Below are 23962 nucleotides of genomic sequence, written 5' to 3' on the forward strand. Positions count from 1 at the left end.
CACTATTCCAATTCAAAACAAGGGGCATTAATCAATTTATTAACCCAGATCGATTTATCGTAACCCTTCTACAAATATATATCTATATAGAATTTATCTGCAGCTATAAATGTATTACCTTAATTTTTGGACTTTAAGGTGCATCTGAGTTTAAGCCGTAACCACCAAATTTCAGTAGAATATTTTATTTTTCCACATAAAAGATGCACTTCATTATAAGCCACAGGCATTCACATGGTATTATGGGATATATATGTACACCAAAGGACATGCAGCTGATTAGCTACTAAAAATCCACAGATGAACTGCACTGGACTATAAACTGCAGGGTTCAAAGCAGTTGGCAAAAGTAGCGGCTTAGTCCAAAAATTACATTAATAACTGTAATTGGAATTGCTATAAAACATTATTACAAGAGCAATATAATCCACACAAATTTGTCCAAGTGACGTTATAAAAGCATTAATACTCGCTCGTCATTCAGATCATCATTATTTGTTCTATGAAGCCTCACCTTTACACCAGGAGCTGAAGTCGCTCTTCGTAAGGTCACATAAGAAGAGATGCTTGAGGAGTGATTCATTCTGAGGGAGGAGCCGGATACTCCTGAGAGGAAACAAAAAGCACTCTAAAACATTCCATCTCAGGTCTTAGTAGATGTGTAAAGTGCAACTTTCCAGAAGCAGACGTGTCAACCTGGCCTTACCTCTGCTTGGTAACGTTTGATAACCTCCGTTGTGTCCTGACGACGTCATGCCAGTGACGCTGGAGCCGTCTCCTGCACCCACCAGCTCAGGATCGCTCAGGAAAGGCCTGAGCTCAACCTGTCACATGCGGAAGTTACATTAACCAGGAACAACATACATTAACAGGGTATAACATTATAAAATGGGGGCGTTGTTTTGCTGCTCATGACATCGCCTGTTTTGACACAGAAGAAATGTTAAAGACCCACCTGTGATGTTATAAATAATTGTTTGATATTTATCGGGAAAACACACACTTTTGTAAAGGACATGGCTAGAAACGTAACATTCTGCATAGGAGTGGGAACCTCTTGGTACCTCACGAAACGATACGATTTGCAATACAAAGCTCACAATGATACAACGATTATCGATACACTGGTCAGGAAATCCTTCTAGGATATTCTACAAACAACTAATAATCAGAAAAACAAGCTTCTGCTGTGAATTGGAATGAGTACATCACTAGTAGACGTCCAATCCATTTGAACTGGGAGGGTGGCAGCAAATGAACCATCGTTCATTCGCTACCATCCGTCCCACTTCAAAAGGATTGAACATCTACGGCCGTCAGTGGCAGCCATTGCCAGGCAATGAGGTAATTTTGGGCCATTTAAGGTCATTTACCCGTTGATGTTCAGTTACTTCCTGTTGATTTTGGGGTATTTTATGGGTCACTTCCTGTTTATTTTGAGTTACAGAACAGGAAGTGACCTGGGAATCACCCAGATGAATAGACAGTGACTCAAACTCAACAGGAAATGACCTGGAAATGCCCTAAAATGAACCGCAAGTGACCTGTAAATGCCCTGAAAATCTGACAGAATGACTGTAAATGCTCTGGTTTCGAATGAACAAACGTTCCCAGTCTAAATGGATTGGACGTCGTGCAGCGTCAATGGAGCCTTAGAGTTAATTGAGACACTATTATGATGGAAGATTTTGGTAGCAACTTGTTGGTTCCTTTTCATTTTTTACGACATTGACACCTTTTTAAAACTTTATCTCGATACTTGGCAGGAGCATATCGATAACCTTTCGGGATACAAAGTATCACGATTAGGGCTGTCAAAATTATCACGTGAATGGGCGTTAATTATTTTTTTAAATTAATCATGTTAAAATATTTGACGCAATTAACGCATGCACTGAATGACCAGCTCGCACATTGACTTAAACATATTACAATGAGGCCGTTTATGGACATTAAGAGTGAAGAGAATGCCACCGGCCGCTTGGGGGCAGCGCCGTTCCATACTAATGTTATTTCTTTTAAACGTGGGAGAATTAGTAGTTGTGAGATGTTTATGCTGTGCTCCACACATATTTCGGTAAGTTTTCTTTCTTTTAGTGGCAATTAGGTGTCTCTTGTTGTATTTTGGGTAAGATATGTACAGAGATATACAGTATATTTTATAAAGGCGAGTGGACAAAGGCGTTCTTTGGACCGCGCTGTTTATTGGCATAAGCTTCTCCTTCACAACAAACATAAGTATCGTTTAGTGAAAGCACAACAAAAATAATATTCCTATCTCTCTCAAAAAAAAATAATGTTCACAAAAAGAAAAGCACTTCAGTCTATAGTAATGAGGCCCTATTCTCACAGTTAAACAACAATGCAAAATGAACTGACATTCCATATCAAAATAGCTATGAAAAATACACGTAAAACTTACTCAGACTTTGGTCACTCTATCCTTATTATTGTTATTTTTATTCTTATTATTATTATATTAACTCTACTTTTGATTGAAAATTTTACAAATTTTATCCAAACGAAAACATGAAGAGGGGTTTTAATATAAAATTACTATAACTTGTAACTATAACATTTGTCTTTAAAAAACTACAAGTCCTTCTATCCGTGGATCACTTTAAAAGAAAGAATGTTAATAATGCCATTTGTGGATTTATTGTTACAATAAACAAATACAGTACTTATGTACAGTATGTTGCAAGTATATATCCGCCTTGTGTCTTATCTTTCCATTCCAACAATAATTTACAGAAAAATATGGCATATTTTAGAGATGGTTTGAATTGCAATTAATTGCGATTAATTACGATTAATTAATTTTTAAGCTGTAATTAACTCTATTAAAAATTTTAATCGTTTGACACCCCTAATCACGATATATCACCATTTCAATATTTTGTCACACCCCTAATTCTGTAACACTGCTCTGTACCTTAACATCTCCATTTTGGCCTATCTCTCGGTCCCTCTTCCGTTCGTCAGACTGTCGCTTGAGTCCGCGCACTGACGTGTGTCTGATAACTGTCGTCTCCCTGGGCAGGGGGGGCACGGCAGGAGGGTGCTCATCAGGACTGTATACTTGAGGTAGAGGCGGTCGGGGGGGCACATCTTCCTCAGCCTGCATATAAAAATGATTTATTACTTAAACTACAGTATTTGTTGTTGAGCCAACTCCCTTCCAAGTTCTCTTTTGCCAAAAGCACCTGTTTTCTTTGTATTTTAGTAAATTAAAGCATATAAGGTAACTTTTATAAGTACCTCAGCATATCTGGAATTCCTGCCCCTCCCTCCTGAAACCAGGCCACATCCAGCAGGTGTGCATGTTTTATCCAATTTACAGGTTGGACGTCAAACAGGTGGAGCGGCCACATGTGCAGGCTATATCCACGAGCAGCCTTGAAAAAGCCATTGGACGCCACACTTGTTTAGTTGTCAGTTGCATCATGCCATGTTTGCATTTTCTCTGTGATTCCCGGCTAATGGGTTTTTTGCCCTCATCCCAGGACCTGTCTGCATGCCTCACGTCGGAACCTCATGCCTGAATTTACCCTGAGCCTCGTCTGCCTCATGCCTGTCAGGATGCTCTGGATTCTCGCAACAAAAAAATGTTGTTGACCACAGTCAGTTGTGCTCTTGTCTGCATTTGGATCCCCTTAGATCCACTAACCCTAACAATAAGTAGAATTAAGAATATTTAGCAAACCTTTCCAATCAATCAACTTTATTTGTATAGCACATTTTAAAAAGCCGCAAATGAGCCTAAAGTGCTTTACATACCATAAAACAGCAAAATAGGTTAACATTCAAAGATAAAAGAAACACATAAATAAAATAAATAAAAGACGAGGTCATAAACAGTCATTGCACATTACAAGCTGAAGAAAAATAAAATGTCTTAAGGTGTGATTTGAAATCCTTAAGTGAAGGGGCCTGTCTAATAGTAAGTGGTAATTGGTTCCAGAGCCTGGGCGCCATCCCCGCAAATGCACGGTCAACCCTAAGCTTCAGCATTGATCTTGGGACTTCTAGAAGCAGGTAGTCAGCTATCTGAGGGTTCCGGTTGGACTGTAAGGCTGAAGCAGTTCTGACAGATATGGCGGCACAAGATTATTCAAACATTTAAAAGCAAATAATAATATCTTAAAACGTATCCGGTAATGTACTGGGAGCCAGTGAAGAGATGCTAAAATCGGGGTGATATGTTCGCGCCTGCGTGTTCTAGTTAGGAGTCGAGCAGCAGAGTTTTGTACAAGATGCCGACGGGCCAGTGCAGCCTGACCGACGCCTGCATACAAAGAATTACCATAATCCAACCGAGTTATGACAAAAGCATGAATCAATTTCTCCAAATCAGAGCGTGAAACAATAGATTTCCCCTTAGCAATCGGGCGAAGCTGATAAAAACTTGCCTGGCACAGCCAGACTATTCTCCCTGTATTTTTCAAACACTGTGAGAAATAGTCTGGGACCCAGCCCATTAACGGCCACTCGAGCAAGGTACAAAATCAACCCTCCAATCAGATTCGTTTATTTGCGTGACATGTTCTCAACGAGTAACGTCACTCTTGCGCGCCGAAACTCGTCTCTACAACAACACAGATGGCGAACGGGAGAGCCGAGAATATGTTCCAATCGGCGGTAAAATCAGTTTTAAATTACCAAAAACACATCGAAACAAGTCATTGACAACAGTCAACATGGCTCGCGCTAGCCACGTTGAATAAACTTCTCCATTCTCCGCTCACGCTAATTACTTTTTGCTTTAACAAAGTCACGTCTGCCCGTCGCTGATTGGTCCACAGCGCTGTCTGTTTGCTGTGGCTTGCTCCGCCCTCGGAATTTGATCCGCAGGACGGTCGCCAGACTCAATCGCTGGAACAGCGGTGAGTCTGGTATACCAGGCAAGATAAAAACAGTCCCGTACAACACAAGAAATCTGCTTCTCATATTTAAAATCAGAATCAAATTTGACCCCCAGATTTTTGACATAGTTCTTAAGAAACGATGAACCGAGGTCAACATTCAGGGAGGTCTGGTTCCTTGGTCCGAACACCACGATTTCAGTCTTGCTTTCATTCAAACTTAAAAAATTAAGTTGAAGCCATGACTTTATATCAGTAAGGCATTCAATGAGTTGACAGAAAGTGCCATTTTGGGTCATTGGAAAATAAATCTGACAGTCATCAGCATACAAATGAAATCAAACACCATGTTTCCTAATAACAGAACCAAGAGGCAATAAATAAAGCAAAAATAAAAGAGGGCCGAGAACAGATCCCTGGTGAACCCCGTGTGGAAGTGATGCCTTTTTGGACATGAAATTGCCCATTTTTACACAAAAACTCCATTCTTTAGGTATGACTTGAACCATTCAAGAGTGACACCTTGAATGCCCACACTGTGCTCAAGACGAGGAATTAAAATTTCATGGTCTACGTTATCAAATGCTGCAGATAAATCTAAAAGAACTAAAGCAACAAACTCGCCAGAGGCTGGAATGGTTCCAAAATCTGCTTTTCTTTAACGAATGGTAGCAGCTGACCATAGATAACCTTTTCTAATATTTTAGAAATATATGGAAGATGAGAAATGGGCCTAAAATTTGAACAAAGGGTGGAGTCTAGGCCTCTTTCCTTCATTAAAGGTTCTACTACTGCATGCTTAAAGTCACATGGCATTGTGCCAGTAAGGAGACTACAATTAATAATTTTGAAGACGTGTGGGCCAAAGATGTCAAAAACATCATTAAATAAGGGGGAACCTGAGGGCTTTATATTACTAACAATGTCTTTGACAATAGAAGGAGAAACTTGCTCAAACTGAGCAAAAACAGATGAACAGTGCACGGGAAGAGAAGGATCATTGCAGAATGGTCTTTTGAGTAGAATTGTCTGATATTTCTGGCCGCCCCATAATAAATGATAATATCGGCTGATAAAATAATTAAAAATACTATTGGAAAAGGTCTGTATCTGTTTTGCGCCAGTATGCATGTTGCGTTATAAGGTAAGGTTATAGCTAGTGTTAGGTTTTGTGTTTGGTTTCTCCTTGTGTGACTTGTCCCTGTGATTACCCATTGCTCTCACCTGTGTGTGTTTTCCCAGTGTATCCTGCAATCTGCATCCACCTGTGTTACCCAGCTGTTCCTCGTCTCGTTACCCCTTGTCTGTGTATATAATGACCCAGTTTCTTGTCACTCCTTGTTGCGTCATTGTCTATGTCCGTCTTTGCAAACTTCAAGTCCGTTCCAAGCCCTCGTGTACCAGTCCCTCTGATTTAAGTAAGTTTTGTTTGAATATTGCCCTTTGATCCCCAGTGGTTTTGGTTGTACTTTGTGTTTTTGTTAGATATCATTAAAACGTTTTTTGAGTTCATCGCCATCTGCCTCCTGCCTTGCATTTTTGTTTCTCTGCATTTGGGTCCACACCACCTGCCTGCCCGCGCATTCCCTGACAGCTAGGGACAGTAGCTGAGCTTAGAGTGCCCTCTGGATGTCTCTAAACTAAGATGCTTGGGGTTTGTTAACTGAGGAAAATACTCTTACCATTAATGAACAATAAATGAAATGAAATATAATGAATTTTAAACTTTTGAGAAAGTTTGATAACCACACATTTACAAGAATGTTGACCCTGTTTTAACAGAGAAAATAAGAAAAATATGGCCTTAGATGTGTGCAGTGGAAAAACATTAATAGTCGTTGTACTAATGACAACTAAGAGTGTACATAGCTGAATATCAAGGATATCAAATACATAAGAAAATTTGTCACTCACCCATGTACTTCCAGTCGTGGTGCTTGTAGAGTGCAGTGAGGGCTGATGACTGTGACTGGTGGATAGCGTGAAAGTTGTGGCATTGTGGCTTCTAGGACTGAGGTGGGGGCTGTGCTGCTGCTGCTGCTGCTGGGACAATCTCATCTCCATAGCAGGCGGGCTTCCAGATATTGAAGGCACTGATGACGCTGACACACAAGGCACAAATTTCCTCTCTGGGGAGGATTGGATGTCAAATGAGTACAGACTTCACAGAGTGTTTTCTCCATTGGGCACATTCAAGGCATTTACAGTGGAGAAAACATTACGGGCTATCTGGGGACACAGCTTATACATTACTCACAAAATGTTGGGGATGTATGGATGCAAGGTTTTAGTGTACAATTACCTGGGTTAGTCACAGAGGAGATAGTGACTTTGTAGTTGTCTTTACTGCTGCTGAGGCCTGCGATAACATCCTCGATTCTCCAAAGCTCTTTCCTCATCTGGACTTTTTCTTGCTGCTCATAAACAAACAAACACACATTTAATGTCGGCCTTGATGGTAAACAGGTGATATGACAATTAAGTGTTCCGCAGGGCGAATTGATTGATTTTCAACAATGGAACTCAGGAATGCCAAAAATAACAGCCCAGACAAACAATGTTAGTTATATATCTTAGTTTATATATAAATATTTTTAATACAGTGGTATGGAAATGTTTGGGGACCCCTGATTATTTTCAAGATTTTCCTTTGTAAATCACTGATTGCTTGGAACAAAAATTTCAGTTAAAAATCATATGGCAGATGAACACAGTAAAACTTGAGAAGTTTATAGGGTGAACAGAAAGTGTCTAATAATTATTTAAACAAAAATAGGCTGGTGCATAAATTTAGGCATCCCTATCTAAAAATGATCAATATTTAGTAGAGCCTCCTTTTGCAGAAATAACAGCCATTAAACGGTCCCTATAGCTTCCAATGAGGGTCTGGATTTGGGTTGAAGGTAATTTTGACCACTCTTCTTTACAAAAATTCTCCAGCTCAGTCAGGTCTCCCCCTCCCAATCACTTAGCTTTGAGACTTCCTTACCCCCCTCCCCTTCTTTCCCTCGTATACAGGCCCCCCACATGGTGTCAACCGGAAATACATTTAGCTGACGATAGCACCAACATATTAATAGATAGTGTACGCGTTTAATGTATTTTTTGTTGTTTGTTTCTTTTCTTGTGCTTCTTTTCTTCTGTTCCCCCATAACTCCTTCTTGTTCGCTGCTTTGTCATAATAAACGAGGTATGTTGAATGATCACAATGGGAATATGTCATACTCTCAATTTGAAACATTAAAACAGTTCAGACCAACCGGACACTTAGACTTCTATTCTCCGTGTAAAACAGCTGAACAGGACAGGTTTTAAAAAAAAAATTTAAAATTAAAAAAAAAAAAAAAAAAAAAAAAAAAAGACTTATCAAACAAATTTTGAGTTCCAACATATAGTACTAAAGATTTTTTAATCAATAGAAACACAAGGCTGCCCAAATTTATGCACCGGCTATTTTTAACTATTACGAACTTTCTGTTTATCCTGTGAACTTAATTTCACTTCTCAAATATTTCTGTGTTAATCTGCCATATGATATATTTAATTGAAATTTGTGTTCCAAACAATCACTTAATTTACGAAGGAAAATCTTTACAATTATCAGAGGTGCCCAAACTTTTGCATACCACTGTAAATAAATAAACACAACTACTGCCTAACACTGACAATACTTAAAATACACCCAGAAAAACACAAAAAGGACTTCATGTTACATCTTGTTTGCTCAAAAACGGCTCTATTTGATGTGTAAATGTCAAGATTTTGGAATCCTCCCACATGTTTACATGCATTCTAGAAAACAAACAACATTTTGCACCTGAGAAAGGTCAGTACGAGTCATATGTCCATGCAGGGCCGCTTTTAGCCAATCCACATCTTTCTCCAGCCTAATGTACTCTTTCCACGCATTTTCCATCTCCTGCAACACAAGTCCTATTTAGTGCTTCAGTAAGCACCGGCACATTTACTGACATTTACTTTGAGAGAACAATACATGAATCTGACAAAAGTTCAATGTGTTAAATTGGACTACTGAGACAAACGTGTGACTGACTGTGGATACTTGGGATATTTCCGCCCTGATGTGCACCACATCCTCCTGCAGTAGTTTTTGCTGGTAGGCAATTTTCTCCATATGGGCTGGTTGATCTTTGTACTGCTCCATCTGCTGGTGGGATACATCCAACACTGACTCCAGCTTGTCCTGGACAGAGACGTGAGCATATTCAATGAAAGACATACTTTTTGTCTCATTCACTCGACTATATAAGGAGATCTAAACCTTATCTTCTTTTAGTGTGCGTATCCTAGCTTCTAGCTCCTGCAGAATCTTGTCTTGTTCACACAGTCGGCTTAATTTCACCTGGAGAGACAAAAACAGATATAATAAAAGAAGGAATAATTGTTCCTTATAACAGTGTAAACGTGTAAATCAGGGAGAAGCAAACAGAGCTTTGCTGGTGGACTCATTTGTGTTCACTTGAGCAAGATCTTGAGCAAGATAGCATTAAATGATCTTCTCTAAGTGAATATGTCAATAAATTTCAGCTAAATCTCAGGAGGGCATTCTCTCTGCAGTGCGGTGGGTAAAAAAAAAAAGGGGGGGGGTCTCTTCATGTAGTAACAGCCATTATGAGCAATTGTAATCAAAAATCCATATAATTTCCAATTCACTTTTTGTTCAAAGTGTGTTTATTGAGAGTGACGGATGTGTTTTCTCAGAAATGGGTTATGTGTTTATGAAAACAACATAAGCCTGCCAAGTTCACAGTGGTTCTCACACTGTGTATTTTTCTCCCATCTACTTATCATTCTGTTCAATTAATTATTAAGCTGTTTTTATTTTGCCGAGGCCGTATATTGTTGTTTTTAATTGCATGAAATATTCATTGTTCAGACAAATTTCTTATAAATTGTTAAAGTGGAACAATGCTAATGATGAAAAGCCAGGACATTCATCCTATTTACCTCCATTCGCCGCAAAACAAAGAGTGTGTGAAGCGGCGGCGAGCAAATCAAACTGAAAAATTTAACAGCTCAACATCCAAAAGTCCCATTACATGTATTTTTCCCTTTAAATTGCAGCAAGGAAAATAAAAGCTGTGGTCGATACTCTCAGGCCCTCACTGTGCAGTCTGCTTGGGAGTCCCCACTGTGTTGCAGTGTACTTACGCTCCCTTGCCCCCTCCCCTCTCTATTTAACATAATTTAACACACACACAAAGCACACTAAAAGTCCCACTCCTGACAGCGACTAAGAAGAAGTACTTGCTGGGGGAAAAAGCCCATAAACATCACGATCCACTTACATCAGCATCACTTTCAGCTATTTTCACCGGCCTTTGCGCTTCTTTTCTGAGGCTTTCTCGTCCAGTAACCTGAAATGGCCCATAGCCGCAAACAAAATAGAATATTTAATACCATTATGACCACACAGTTCGATGCTCTCTTGCTCCCAGTTACTACATAAATATTTCAGAGAATCTTAACAAACAGCAAACAGTGTGGCTACAAGACAAGTCAAGTCATATGGATTTAGAAAAAGATCACAGAAGCAGAAAGCGCATGAGCTGGAAAAACATAAGAAAACATAACAAAAGTTAGAAACTGAAGGCATGAAAATTTAGGCGACTAGACACCAATGAAATATTACTCAATGTGCGTGTGTATGTGTATGTGTTCTGCATACCCTTAGAGCAGTACTTCTCAAATAGTGGGGCAAATAGTGGGGCGGGCACCCCTAGGGGGGCGCAGAGCGATGCCAGGGGTGGCGTATGTGACCTCGGGGAACATATTTTTTTGCCATACTAGAATAATGTATCATTTTCAAAGTATGCGCACTATTTTTTAACAAAACGAGCACACAGCAAAGAGCAATGGAGAAATGACGAGCTAAGACGAGGAAATATGACTAAGCATATGTAGCATTTGGCTTTGACTTTTAATACAGTGGGAGATAAGACCAGTCTGTGTCTAAAATGTTTGCAACGGACAGCAGGAAGCCACATCAAATAAGATGTCACTTATAAACATTAGATCCCACTAACATTGATAAGCCACTTGATTTTTTTTCAGCCAAGACGTGCCGAATATTGCCAACAATCGTCCTGCTTTGTTTCGCAGTGTTACATCAGTAAACCAGCGAGCACTGTTAGCATCTTATAAGGTGGCATACCAAGTTGCTCAGTGCAAAATAGCAAAAATAAAAAACTTTCCTACTGTCTAATGACACTGTTGTTTTTGTTGGATTATTTTTTGTTTTTACAGTTAAATGATTATTTGAATTTATTAGTATTTATTGATTGGTTTTATTAAAATTTATTTTTCAGTATTAGATGGTCAAAAAATGTACCATGAACATATTTTTACAGATTGGATGTGACTTTTTTTTTTTTTTAATTCAGGCAAAGTGATGCACTTTGTCTTTTTTATACTTTTTTGCAAGTTGAGCTACATATTTTTTCTTTAATATTAAAAAAGACACAATATTAAGCATAGGTATACTTATATTAATAATTTATAGGCAAATGATACAAATTACTGTGGTGGCAAAGAGTTGTGTGTGGGGGGGCGTGTAACGTTTACGTCTTCCTATGGCGTAACAGAAAATAATTGAGAAGCACTGCCTTAGAGTATTGCATCCCTTATTTTCGCAATATGACTAACCCTGATGATTTGTAATTAGAATTGGACAACGGTACAAATTGATTTTCTAAATACAAAAACAGCAAAGAATATAGTAATTTGTTAAATGTTAACATAGTTTTTTAAGTTTCAAAAATATAGGTCATGCCATTATTTTATTTGCACCGTGAGTAGGGCTGCCACAAACCATTTTGACCAATTTTGATGGTCAACTAACTCATTATTTTTTTTCTAATTAGTCTACTAATCGGCTCACATGAATCACAATTTATTTACTGTTACCAACTGTATAACACTGGACTTAACATTTTAGCTGAAAATGTGCTTTGAAACCAAATACTATGCACGGAATAAAGTTAGGTATGAATACCCTGGAACTATGTAACTGTACTATTGTTTTTCCAAAGCAAAAGCAGATGATTGCAATGTCTTTTGATTCATTACAAAGATTATCAAGAAATCTGAAAATATTTAATGTTAAGAGGCCCAAAGAAGCAGATTTGGTATACAAACAGTAAAAAATTCATTAATTTAATACTTGATAATTCATTCATTCATTTTCCATGCCGCTTATCCCTCACTAGGGTTGTGGAGGTGCTGGGGCCTATCCCAGCTAACTACGGGCAGTAGGCAGGGTACACTCGAATTGGTTGCCAGCCAATCGCAGGGCTAGATGATTATTTGAAGATAAATTCAGTAATCGTGGCAGCCCCAATCATGAGTAAGGTTAGTATAAAATTAAGTGAATACCTACTTTTTCACTATGTAACAGAGATGTAATAACAGCCCTTGTGAATATATATTATGTATGTGCAATAACCCTGAAAATTTACATCCAGACAAAAAATATACACACAAAGAGATGATGCATGCACTCCCAATAATCCTGTAGACGATATCCCATCACCAAATCCTTTAAAAGCAAAAGAAGTGTATACACTAACAAATATTCAAATGTACGGTAGTCATCCAATCCTTATGACATGCAGGAAAGTACTAGTATTTTGTATTAATCACATCCTTCCCATCATGTCAATTATGTAGCAGGACATTATTGGCTCATATAACCCCAGCGGATGTAGTAAATTTGATCCCAAGCAGATTTAGATTGCAGGAACAATTTTTTCTTACATTCCAACAGCTTCCAAAAGTTGGCGTGGAATTTTCAAAGCCACTGTAAATTGATACAGTCAGCGGCTCATGACTTTGAATCTGTTTTAAAACAGGAAATGAAGAGGTTTACAAAAAACACTGTTCAGCAGTCAATGGACTTGCTGCAGGTCCGGATGCAAACTGGTAGCAAACGTTCAGAGATCTGGAATGATTTTTAAAAAAAAACAATAGACGGACAAAGCATGCATCAAGAACCCGTTCATTTTTACAAACTACTGTGATGGAAAACTACAAAAAAAAAGGAGATACAGTAAATAAAGAAGATGTAATATTATTCAGAATAAAGTAACAATTTGCAGACTTCATCAACACGATCCAAAAGAGATGGCACAGGGTCATGTTTACCACTGTGTTGCATCAACAATCAATAAATGTTTGACAATGGAATAATTGTCGAGGCTTTGTAGGTGGGATTATTTCCCATTATTGCTTGACATACAGCTTCAACTGTTCAACAGTCCATGTCTAGAATGCAGGCAGGCCAGTTCTCGCACTCTTTCACTACGAAGTTACGCTGTTGTAACACTTGCACATCGAGTTTAGGCATTTACTTGAGAAATAAGGTGGGTAGTCCATGAAAAAGATGTTGCTTGGATGGCAGCATATGGTTCTCCAAAACCTGATTATACCTTTCTGCATTGACGGTGCTTGTGAAAGCTCCCCATGCCACACACTCAAGCAAACCCATACCATCAAAGATGCTGGCTTTTAAACTGAGCGCTGTTAACAACTTGGATTTTTTTTTTTTGTCCTCTTTAGTCTGGATGACATGGCATCCCAGATTTACATAAAGAACTTCAAATTGGGATTTGTTTTACTACAGAATAGCCAAATGACTAATAAACATAGTTAGCGATAAAATGGACAGCTTTTGTCACCCATCACAGTGACAGAGTTAATAAAAAAAATAAAGGCAGTTGACAAGAAAGTTATTCAATTCAATGTTTAGATTCTGGTAGATAAGCATGCTTTGTAATTGTAAGGCAGGTGAATTGAAGAGATGGGATGGTGGAACACAAAAGGGAGAAAAATAGGACAAAAAAAGGATACTGACATTTAATTGAATGAGGCCCACCTTCAGATCTAGATACTCCAGGTCCTTCTTCAGTTGTACATAAGTATCATCAGCCTTTAAATGAGGAGTGAAGAGATACATTATTCAAAATGAAGCTAAAGAGGATTATGAGCTAGGCCAAAAAACATTTTTAAATGAGTTGCTCTCAATTTTTATCATCTGGAAATACGTGCGACATCATAATGAAAAGATCCATTGTAGCTCATTATTGTCAAGCCAAAATCAATATTAAGCCATAAATGAGCAGTGCAGCATTGTCACACAAAGTGAAACTGGTATCACTCTCCTATGACTCGTACGCTGCCTCAAAATAACAAATGCAGGCATGAATGTACTTTGTTTATTATTATGAATGCAAGTGCAATCCACGAGCAACATGCTTTCAAAGTCATTTAGAGTGTGTCAAATCTTCACACGGCCTCGTGCAATGAAGTCCAAGACGTCAAAATGCCAGTGAATGACAAGGAGGGAATGCTAAGGATCAGCTGGGTTGGGAAAGGGATGGGTGGTCAGTAGATGACGGCGCACTACTGAGGGGTTGGGGGGCGACTGTGTTGTCGAGGAGGTTTAAGGAAGTGCGAGATCCCTGACCTGCACGCGGGGGCCGTGGAGGCCGTTGTGCTGCTGACGCTGCAGATGAGCGAACGCACCACCCGCACCGGCACTGGCTGGGCTTTGTCCACCGGCCATCTTGGCCTGGTGTCTCCGCAGCTGAATGAGGAGAAGAGTCAGCTCCTCGGGCTGGAGCCGCACCCGGCCGGGTTTAGAACACAGTGGGAGCCAGCGGTTACTCGTGACTAAACACTCTTTCAAACCCCATTCAAATAGTCGTCATATTAAAAGGGCCCAAAGGGAGGGACACCAGAGCACTTTTATCGACGGACGTAAAGTAGGCCAATCCTGATCGGGAAAGGTATGACATAGAATATTTAATGGATGTTGAGGTTGGTCTGGATCTAAGGGGACAGATTGCACATGTTATTTAATTCTTTATAATGCAGTGGTTCTGCTCAGTTTGGGGAAAAAAATCTGGAAAACGGGCTTTCAATTGATCTCAAATAAAAATTCAGTTTCAGGTACCAAGCCCTGATGAGAAAAGTGAAAATCAGTATAATAGTAATATTGTCTAGATAAAATACAAGTTTAACAATCAAAATAATGTTTTAAAATGTAATTATTTTAAATCAAAATAACTGTAATGGATTAGCTCCTTGATAAATAAATGGCAATTAAAGGATATATAGACCCTACCCACGTGACGTCACAACTCCGCTCTCCTGAATGGTACCGCCCAACTGTCCGTCAAAACATAGTGTTAACCTGTTACGGCTACGTACATTCCTCCTATTTACGGCGTGTTTTTCTGATCCTTAACATTAATAATCAAAATGGTGAAGGCGTGTGTGGCTGTTGGTTGCACTAACAGAGAAGATGGAAGGAGAGACTTGAAGTTTTACCGTATTCCGAGGGATCCAAATAGGAGAGCGAAATGGACGGCTGCAATTCGACGTGAAAACTGGGCACCAAAAAAATCACCACAGACTATGTAGTAGTCATTTTATACCCGGTAAGATGCATTTAAGATATACTTAGAGGGTTTTGGGCTGACAAATAACCACAATTAAGATCATTGCTAGGCTAATCGCCGACAACATACACGTATGTATGTAGTGAGAGTGCTATCGCTAAACCATATAAACATTAAAAGCCTTAACTCCATTGACAAACGACATGAAATACATTAGACTTGACAGTGGATGTTAGCAATAACAAAAGATTTTGAATTGAAAATTTCGTAACTCACCTTTCCAAGCACAAGATAGATTCCTGCCGAATTTTCGTGGACGAGGACCTGTTTCACCCAACCAGCAACGAAGTATTTATAAGCCTCCAAGCTCTTAAAGTTTTTCAAATTTTCGTGACAATAGGCTGATTTTGTGTGGACAAGATAATTGTAAATATCAGCGTAGCAGATGTCAGGCAGACAGGGCGAAGACAGTGGGTCGAAAAACATCGATTTGGGCATCAAATATGGATCTGGCGACTGTATAGAACGAAGCTTTTCCACATTACGCCTTTTATGCAACACATCCAGTGAGTTTACGGCATCAGAAAGCACCGGGTCTTCCATGAAATGCATTTTAAATTCCTCGATCAATTGAAACCAATGCTAATACAGAGACAAAATGACGGACAAGTGGGAAGAACCATACAGCGAGCACGTGGTTTTGTGACGTCGGTGGGTAGGGTCTATATATATGAATTATGATACATGAACAAAAAAAAAAATTAAATCATATTTAAAGTCATTTTTAACTTTAGGATCAAAATATAAATGATTAAAAAAATAAATGATTTAAAAAAAAAAAAAAAAAACTCATTTCTTTGTTTCCCGTTTTCCCCCAAAAAGTGTTCCAAATGACGAACTTGTTATTGAATTCGATAAACAACAAACATAAAAAACCCAACAACAAAAAAACACCAATTATGATGAAACATCTGTTCTAAGAACAAAAGTTGGAATACATGAATTCAAGATACACAAGTGTGAAATGTTCCATGTTCCCCAGGAAAAGTGAGAGGGTTCAATGGAAACGGGCACATGAACTACAGAAATGTGATAAGTAAATGCACTATATATGAGTCTAAAATAATAAAACATTGTGATACTCAATAGTCATCAAAAATGTGACATATCTTCTGGAACATGAAAGTATAAGGCAAAGAGTTCATACCGTTTTGCCATGCAAGCTGGGTGCACTGACAGTGTGTGTGATGTAGCCCATGGCTGGCATGGAGCGTCTGGCAATCTGGGAGGTCTGTGGAGGAAGCAAAAGGAAACAAGCCCATCCACATGTTAAACGAGCTCACATAGTGTTAAATCAAACAGAATGTCTAAAGGCTTCAAAGTTGAAAACATTGCTGGAAAACAAATATGCCTACACAGCATTTTTTTTCTACTATTGGAAACAAGGTGCGCCCCTGACTTTTCTGATGCTACAGGGCTCGGAAAGATTTGACATTTTTGCTTACAACACAGAATTAGTGAAATGCGGGCGGGCCCGCTATGGCGAGCCTTAAAAGGACACAAACAACAAGAGATTTAATTAACTCCACATAAATTAGAGCGAACCTGCTTTCTTAAAATAACATTTGTTTGCTACTAGCAAGAGAAGCACTGTGAGCCGTTCCCTCAGAGATTCCCAAGCCACTATTTTTTGCTGTATAATAGGTTTTTTATTTAAATGCGAGATGAGAAGAAAGGGCGCGCTGCTGATGTTTGAGATAGACTAGAGATGTTTATAGGGTGCTGGCGAGCCCTGGGCACATTGGATTAGATGCTAATAAAACATCTCTCTTAATGATATTCCACTGGGACCAAACGCATCGCTATTACCAGAACCTCCACAGCTTTAAAGATGCTGGGTGCACCAAACTTAAGTTCAACTGTGGGTAGTTCTCGCAAACATTTGCTCCCTTACATGGTCACTGTGGTTGCCTTTGTTTGGAAAATATACTGTATCGCATCCATATTATGAATGTATGCCTATAATTAGTCTCAAACACAAGGGGGAAAGATCGCGTGTATGAAAGGGGTCAAATGTATGTATGAGTGTGTGTGGTTGGAGATGTTTTTGCAGGGCGTGGACGACAGCACCGCATAACTGCGGCAACGTTAGTATCAAAAGACGTAGACGCTCAGGCTCAAACCACCTGTGGAGTGGAGTGATGTGAGTTAACTTGCAATGCAGGAGTCGGACATCTGTCGTTTGTTTTGATTTTCATAACAGCTTCAATATCTTTGATGTAGAATAAATGCTTGGTTCCTCACTAGTATGCATCTAAGGTAAATATTACCAGTGTGTGACTACATACAGGACACTTCTGCATATCAGTATGGTAACTTTGGCATATGAGTAGGACAACCAGATGGACTGAAAAACAACGTTACCTAACCATTGACAACTATGCGCTACTAGTGTTACTAGTGAAATGGAGAAAAGAAGAATAGAAGCATTAGGTACATTGAACATTGAATCATCCATTTTGAGTGGGAGGACTGGAAGTGATCATTCCTTGCCAGCCCCTCCCAGTTCACATTTGGATGTCATCAACTGGAGCAAACTAGATAAACAGTTTTACATAAAGTATTTAAGAATATATATTCAGTAGCGTGGACAACCGGCTTAAAGTCCCGGTTTTAATTAACTAGAACTACCAAGGGTGGATCATTTTAATACAAATCCCTTTTGTATCCAGACAAGGGTCATCTGACCCTAATCAGCATTTCGTTTGTGAGCATTGAGGTCCTCATTAGTCATTCCCATTCACACTCACAAAATCACAAAGTTGGATTGCTCCAATTAGCATCTTGAGTGTTTGCAGGGCAGGACCACCTTGGCTTTGTCGGACAGTGGACCGTTCAGGCAAGCAATCGGGTGGACAACCTTTTTACATATTCTAAAAGCTGCAGTTTGCTTACGTACAAGGGACGGTGTACTAAAAAAACAAAACATTTTTATGTGGTGATATATGACACTTCACCCTTTTCCCGAGGCTAGGTGTTGGAGGTTGTTGCCGAAGCAATTTTTCATTCTGTGCCTTCTTTGCGCCCACACGAGATTGAGCCAATTCCTTTGCAAGACCCACCAAGAAGTCCACCCATCTCTCTTGCCTTCCGATGCATGCCTGATACAACGCATATGCATTCAGTGCTGCAATGTCAATCATATTGTAGAACACGGCGACTGGCCATCTCCGTGTTTGACGAAGCCAAGGGAGCCCTGGATTTGCAAATATTCAAGATGCTAACTGCAGCCATCCAGAGTGAATCCCCCTCTTCACACCTAGGCAGCGACTCCACAGGAGTGTGTAGGGGGGTTTTAATACGCTCTATGTACTCACTAGTAGCTCAGCAGACTAGTCGAAAGATTGGGTCTTACGAACACTTTGCGATACACGTAGAAGTTAAGTTGGATGTCAGGGATATTGAATACATTTTTCTACATTTCTTGGTTCAAGCCAAGGTATTATGGGCATTGCTTTGCCCCCATTTTGTGGCAACTTGTTGTCAATGAACTATGTTTAAGTGAGAGGAGGAGCTTTCATTAACATAGAACTTTACTATCATCTTGTGGCATCAAGGCCATGGAACTGTACTGAATTGAGTTGAGGAGCTTAACTAAAGGGGTCAGACCTGTGAGAGGCGAGTGAAGATGTGAGCAGGGGATGTCGCTCCAGTTTTGTCCTCACTCGACATATCATCAAGAGGCCTGACTGTCCGTCTGCCCGAAGGTGTGTGCGGCCTGCGAGGTGACAGGGGCTGGAAAGAAGGGGAGACGGATGGTGGGACTTCACACGGCGACGGCGGCACAGAGATGGAGCGTGGCATTTCCACAGTGACCGTGAAAGAGGATGAGTCAGTGAAGTTGGGGCCGGCGTATGCGGGTGCTGTGGGGCTGCCGTGCCGGAACTGCTGCCTCTGCTGCCACTCGTACAGCTGCCACACCATCCCCTCCTTGCTGGCCACGCGCTCATCTGTGGACATGCGGAAGTGGCTCAGTCGGTCGTGGGCGTACTTGTAGTCACTGGGGAGGTTAAACGAGGGGGAGGTGCTGCCGGACGGGAGGCGGGGGGACTTTGGCATTGACTGGCAGGACGTGTCCGCTGTGCTGACTTTGGACTGTAGGGGGGGAGTTCGCCGAGGGAGGTTGTACTCAGCAGAGGGGGCGCTGACATAGAGACAAATCACAAACAATTAAATGAACAGAAGCTCAAGGGAAAGCTGTTTGAGTGCTTATTCATTCAATATAATTGACATCCAACCTCCTGTCTGTGTGCTAGTGTACTCTTTGTCCTAGCTCGTGAGACAATTATGGCATTTTTTTTCATTACTGCATAACATTTTTGCATACTAGTAAGTACAACTTAAGCATACTGGTAAATACACGTTCCTCCTAAGGCAACTCCGGTCAGCACTTTTAATGTAACTAGTAGGTTCTAGGAAGTTATTACTGTGACAAACTCTACACTAGTTAGGCAAAGTACTATAGTGCTAAATGGTAGACACCTGTGATATCATAATATATATGTAATAAAAAATAAAACTGCTTTTCCAAATACAATTACAGTACCTTGGGGTTTTTCTGTACTTTAAAAGTGAGGATCTAATGTTGGCCACTAGAGGGAGTTATTTAGCCTTGTTTGTGTCACATTGCTTTCAGACTACAGGACACTTACTAGTACATTCAAACGAACTAGGAAGACTCTCACTGACCTTTTTGGCGGGTCGCCCTTCTGAACTTTGACCCAATGCTCCACTTGAGCCAGAGCATTTTTCCTCTGTGCGTGTTTCTCTGCATCAGCCCCCCTTGGATACAACAGGTTTCCATTGTGGTGTTCCGAGGGCACAGGCACTTGCTGGACGCTCAGATGGCCATTCCTTTGAGGGGCACCATCCACAGAGTTTGGCGAGAGCCTCTCCCTTGGATCAGAAAGTCTAGGCCTCCCTTGGACCTCCAACACATACCTCCTCTCTTCTCCGGGGGATAGTCGAACACCATCTTCCCAAGGGTGCTCTCTGTCTGTTTTTGGAAAGGTTTCTGTCTGGGTTGTGGTCTGGTTGACGTGGTTGCTTTGAGGAAGCACCTGCTGTACACTTTTCTCTGGCTTCTCAATCTCTCTGGAAGGAGGTAAAGAAAAAAAAAATATGAGTCACTGATTAAAACTTTTGCTCATGACTCTAGATAATCGAACCAACTAGTCAAAAAAAAGCTCCATGATGATACAGTATTTGATTCATAACCACTGTCAATCTGCCACAAGAGACAAATTTTCCTATTTCAATTAACTGGTCAGAAAATTATTACAGACAACAAACAATGGATGTGTTGTCATCTGTCGGAAATATACAGTGACTGAAAATTAACTGCTTTTCCACTATCTCTACATCTACATTATTTGAGAATATGTAATATGGCGGAAAACACAGACAAGACAGAAAAAGCAGTTTCTGCTCATGCACTCCTCTTTAAAAGAAACTGCTGTATTTTAAACCAAAACAACTGTTGTGCTTGATAGAACAAGATGTCTATATGCTGCCATTGCAGATTCATGGCGCATTAAGCCCCCAAACTATTTTTAATTTGTCCGTTTTACCCTGAAAACCCCTGTTTACAGATGTCTCGCAACCGCTTTTGTTTCAACCAAGCCATAAAACGGAGGTAATTAATTATATTTATTATTCAAAATGTCTGTCATTTCTGGCTTATAATCATCAATTGATGTCTCATATTTCGTTTAAAAAAAAAAAAAAACGACTTTAAAAAATTATTCGCGCCCATATTTTAAACTTTTAAACAAATTATCTCACAATGAAAAAAATGGCATCTGTAAAAAAGTCAAGGATATCTACCTCATAACTCGCGTAATTGTATTTTCCTTTTTTTTTTTTTTTCTTGTTACTGTCGCATTTTCTCCGGTATGTTAAATGATAAAAAAAATCGATCCAAACAAAAAAATAGAAAAAAAGTTTAAAAGTGTAAATACATGAAAACGAAAATCTCGACCACTCCTTGATGTCTGCGATTTCTGCATCGTGACCCTTGTTATATTACCATGTTTCACCCATAAAATCTAAAAAAAAATCACGCTGTGGCCATTCACAGCTGTGTTTTGACACTCAGTGATACAAGCTGCATGGAGTTTTTGGACGAAACAAGGTAAGTACGCGATAATATCTCCTTGAAGTCATGGCCTCTAATTCTGCCCTCGCGTGCTCTCACTTCCAGATAGGGTTTTGCTGTTTAAAAAAAAACTTTAAAAAAAAAATTTTTTTTTAAATGCCCTCCTGTTGAAAATTTTTCTTCCGACAGAAAATTGAGATTTTAAGCTTTCCAATAATGTATCACACATGCATATTGGACAATTTTGATAGTTGGCTAAATTGGGGGTCTCAGAGCGGAACTTCAAGTCATCTGAGTGTTTTCCGCCATATACTTATAAGTAACTCCCTATTTTGAAAATACTGATATATTGTATTCAAATGTTGCAATATTTTTTGTGTATGTTCCTTGATGTATGGCAATCAAATCCATGTTCTCGTTTTCTTTTCAGTTCTGTTAATTTGTTGTAATTAAGTGGTGAATCAGGACTACTGGCTGGCCACTTGAGCGACCCACTAAGACCCAATCATCTTCCAGAAAAGTTTCTTAAAGGGGTTGGTTGAAATAGCAAGTCCACTCAAACAAACTAACGACTTTGGAAAAACTTGAAGGGCATATACAGTGCCTTGCAAAAGTATTCGGTCCCCTTGAATCTTGCAACCTTTCGCCACATTTCAGGCTTCAAACATAAAGATATGAAATTTAATTTTTTTGTCAAGAATCAACAACAAGTGGGACACAATCGTGAAGTGGAACAACATTTATTGGATAATTTAAACTTTTTTAACAAATAAAAAACTGAAAAGTGGGGCGTGTAATATTATTCGGCCCCTTTACTTTCAGTGCAGCAAACTCACTCCAGAAGTTCAGTGAGGATCTCTGAATGATCCAATGTTGTCCGAAATGACCGATGATGATAAATAGAATCCAACTGTGTGTAATCAAGTCCCGTATAAATGCACCTGCTCTGTGATAGTCTCAGGGTTCTGTTTAAAGTGCAGAGAGCATTATGAAAACCAAGGAACACAACAGGCAGGTCCGAGATACTGTTGTGGAGAAGTTTAAAGCCGGATTTGGATACAAAAAGATTTCCCAAGCTTTAAACATCTCAAGGAGCACTGTGCAAGCCATCATATTGAAATGAAAGGAGCATCAGTCCACTGCAAATCTACCAAGACCCGGCCGTCCTTCCAAACTTTCTTCTCAAACAAGGAGAAAACTGATCAGAGATGCAGCCAAGAGGCCCATGATCACCTGGATGAACTGCAGAGATCTACAGCTGAGGTGGGAGAGTCTGTCCATAGGACAACAATCAGTCATACACTGCACAAATCTGGCCTTTATGGTGAGTGGCAAGAAGAAAGCCATTTCTCAGATATCCATAAAAAGTCTCGTTTAAAGTTTGCCACAAGCCACCTGGGAAACACACCAAACATGTGGAAGAAGGTGCTCTGGTCAGATGAAACCAAAATTGAACTTTTTGGCCACAATGCAAAACGATATGTTTGGCGTAAAAGCAACACAGCTCATCACCCTGAACACACCATCCCCACTGTCAAACATGGTGGTGGCAGCATCATGGTTTGGGCCTGCTTTTCTTCAGCAGGGACAGGGAAGATGGTTAAAATTGACGGGAAGATGGATGCAGCCAAATACAGGAACATTCTGGAAGAAAACCTGTTGGTATCTGCACAAGACCTGAGACTGGGACGGAGATTTATCTTCCAACAGGACAATGATCCAAAACATAAAGCCAAATCTACAATGGAATGGTTCAAAAATAAACGTATCCAGGTGTTAGAATGGCCAAGTCAAAGTCCAGACCTGAATCCAATCGAGAATCTGTGGAAAGAGCTGAAGACTGCTGTTCACAAACACTCTCCATCCAACCTCACTGAGCTCGAGCTGTTTTGCAAGGAAGAATGGGCAAGAATGTCAGTCTCTCGATACGCAAAACTGATAGAAACATACCCCAAGCGACTTGCAGCTGTAATTGGAGCAAAAGGTGGCGCTACAAAGTATTAACGCAAGGGGGCCGAATAATATTGCACGCCCCACTTTTCAGTTTTTTATTTGTTAAAAAAGTTTAAATTATCCAATAAATTTTGTTCCACTTCACGATTGTGTCCCACTTGTTGTTGATTCTTGACAAAAAATTAAAATTTTATATCTTTATGTTTGAAGCCTGAAATGTGGCAAAAGGTTGCAAGGTTCAAGGGGGCCGAATACTTTTGCAAGGCACTGTACGTGAAGTGTTGACTCCCTTCCTCCCTCAAGAGTTTCTTGTGAAATTAGTTAATGCGGTTACCTGGTTGGCTTGAGAAGTTGGTGGTAAATGCTGGTGCCCATATCAAATTTTAAATACAGTAAATTATAAGTATTTTGAAATTAGTTACTTTTCAATCACCCTGCATAACTTTTATGTCAATGTAAACCAAAAATGTTTTAAGTATTCCAAAAAGTAACAGAATAAGTTGTCTTTCAGCTAAAACTCAGCGTATTTAATTTCCATCGACATGCGGATACACTCTCTCTCATTG

At 39.7% G+C, this 23962-nt stretch overlaps 1 protein-coding gene across 6 annotated transcripts in view; it reads right to left on the minus strand.

Moving 5' to 3' along the window:
• The window catches only part of plekha7b (pleckstrin homology domain containing, family A member 7b), a 110452-nt gene that overhangs the window by 18377 nt on the left and 68113 nt on the right, over nt 1-23962 (minus strand). For 2 of the 6 annotated variants that reach the window (XM_057831144.1, XM_057831136.1), the window contains 13 exons: nt 20036-20440; nt 18956-19490; nt 16494-16577; nt 13759-13812; nt 10175-10243; nt 9148-9228; nt 8920-9069; nt 8683-8784; nt 7168-7279; nt 6780-6994; nt 2936-3121; nt 707-824; nt 515-606 (listed from right to left, as the gene is read on the minus strand). In XM_057831144.1, coding sequence (XP_057687127.1) covers nt 515-606; nt 707-824; nt 2936-3121; nt 6780-6994; nt 7168-7279; nt 8683-8784; nt 8920-9069; nt 9148-9228; nt 10175-10243; nt 13759-13812; nt 16494-16577; nt 18956-19490; nt 20036-20440 — 2203 coding nt within the window. Of the gene's footprint in view, nt 1-514; nt 607-706; nt 825-2935; nt 3122-6779; nt 6995-7167; nt 7280-8682; nt 8785-8919; nt 9070-9147; nt 9229-10174; nt 10244-12641; nt 12723-13737; nt 13813-14349; nt 14500-16493; nt 16578-18955; nt 19491-20035; nt 20441-23962 lie in introns of all 6 variants that reach the window. The other 4 variants (XM_057831102.1, XM_057831111.1, XM_057831120.1 and 1 more) reach the window with 4 other exon arrangements.

Source organism: Corythoichthys intestinalis, chromosome 1, assembly GCF_030265065.1.
Source record: "Corythoichthys intestinalis isolate RoL2023-P3 chromosome 1, ASM3026506v1, whole genome shotgun sequence".
Lineage (NCBI taxonomy): Eukaryota > Metazoa > Chordata > Actinopteri > Syngnathiformes > Syngnathidae > Corythoichthys > Corythoichthys intestinalis.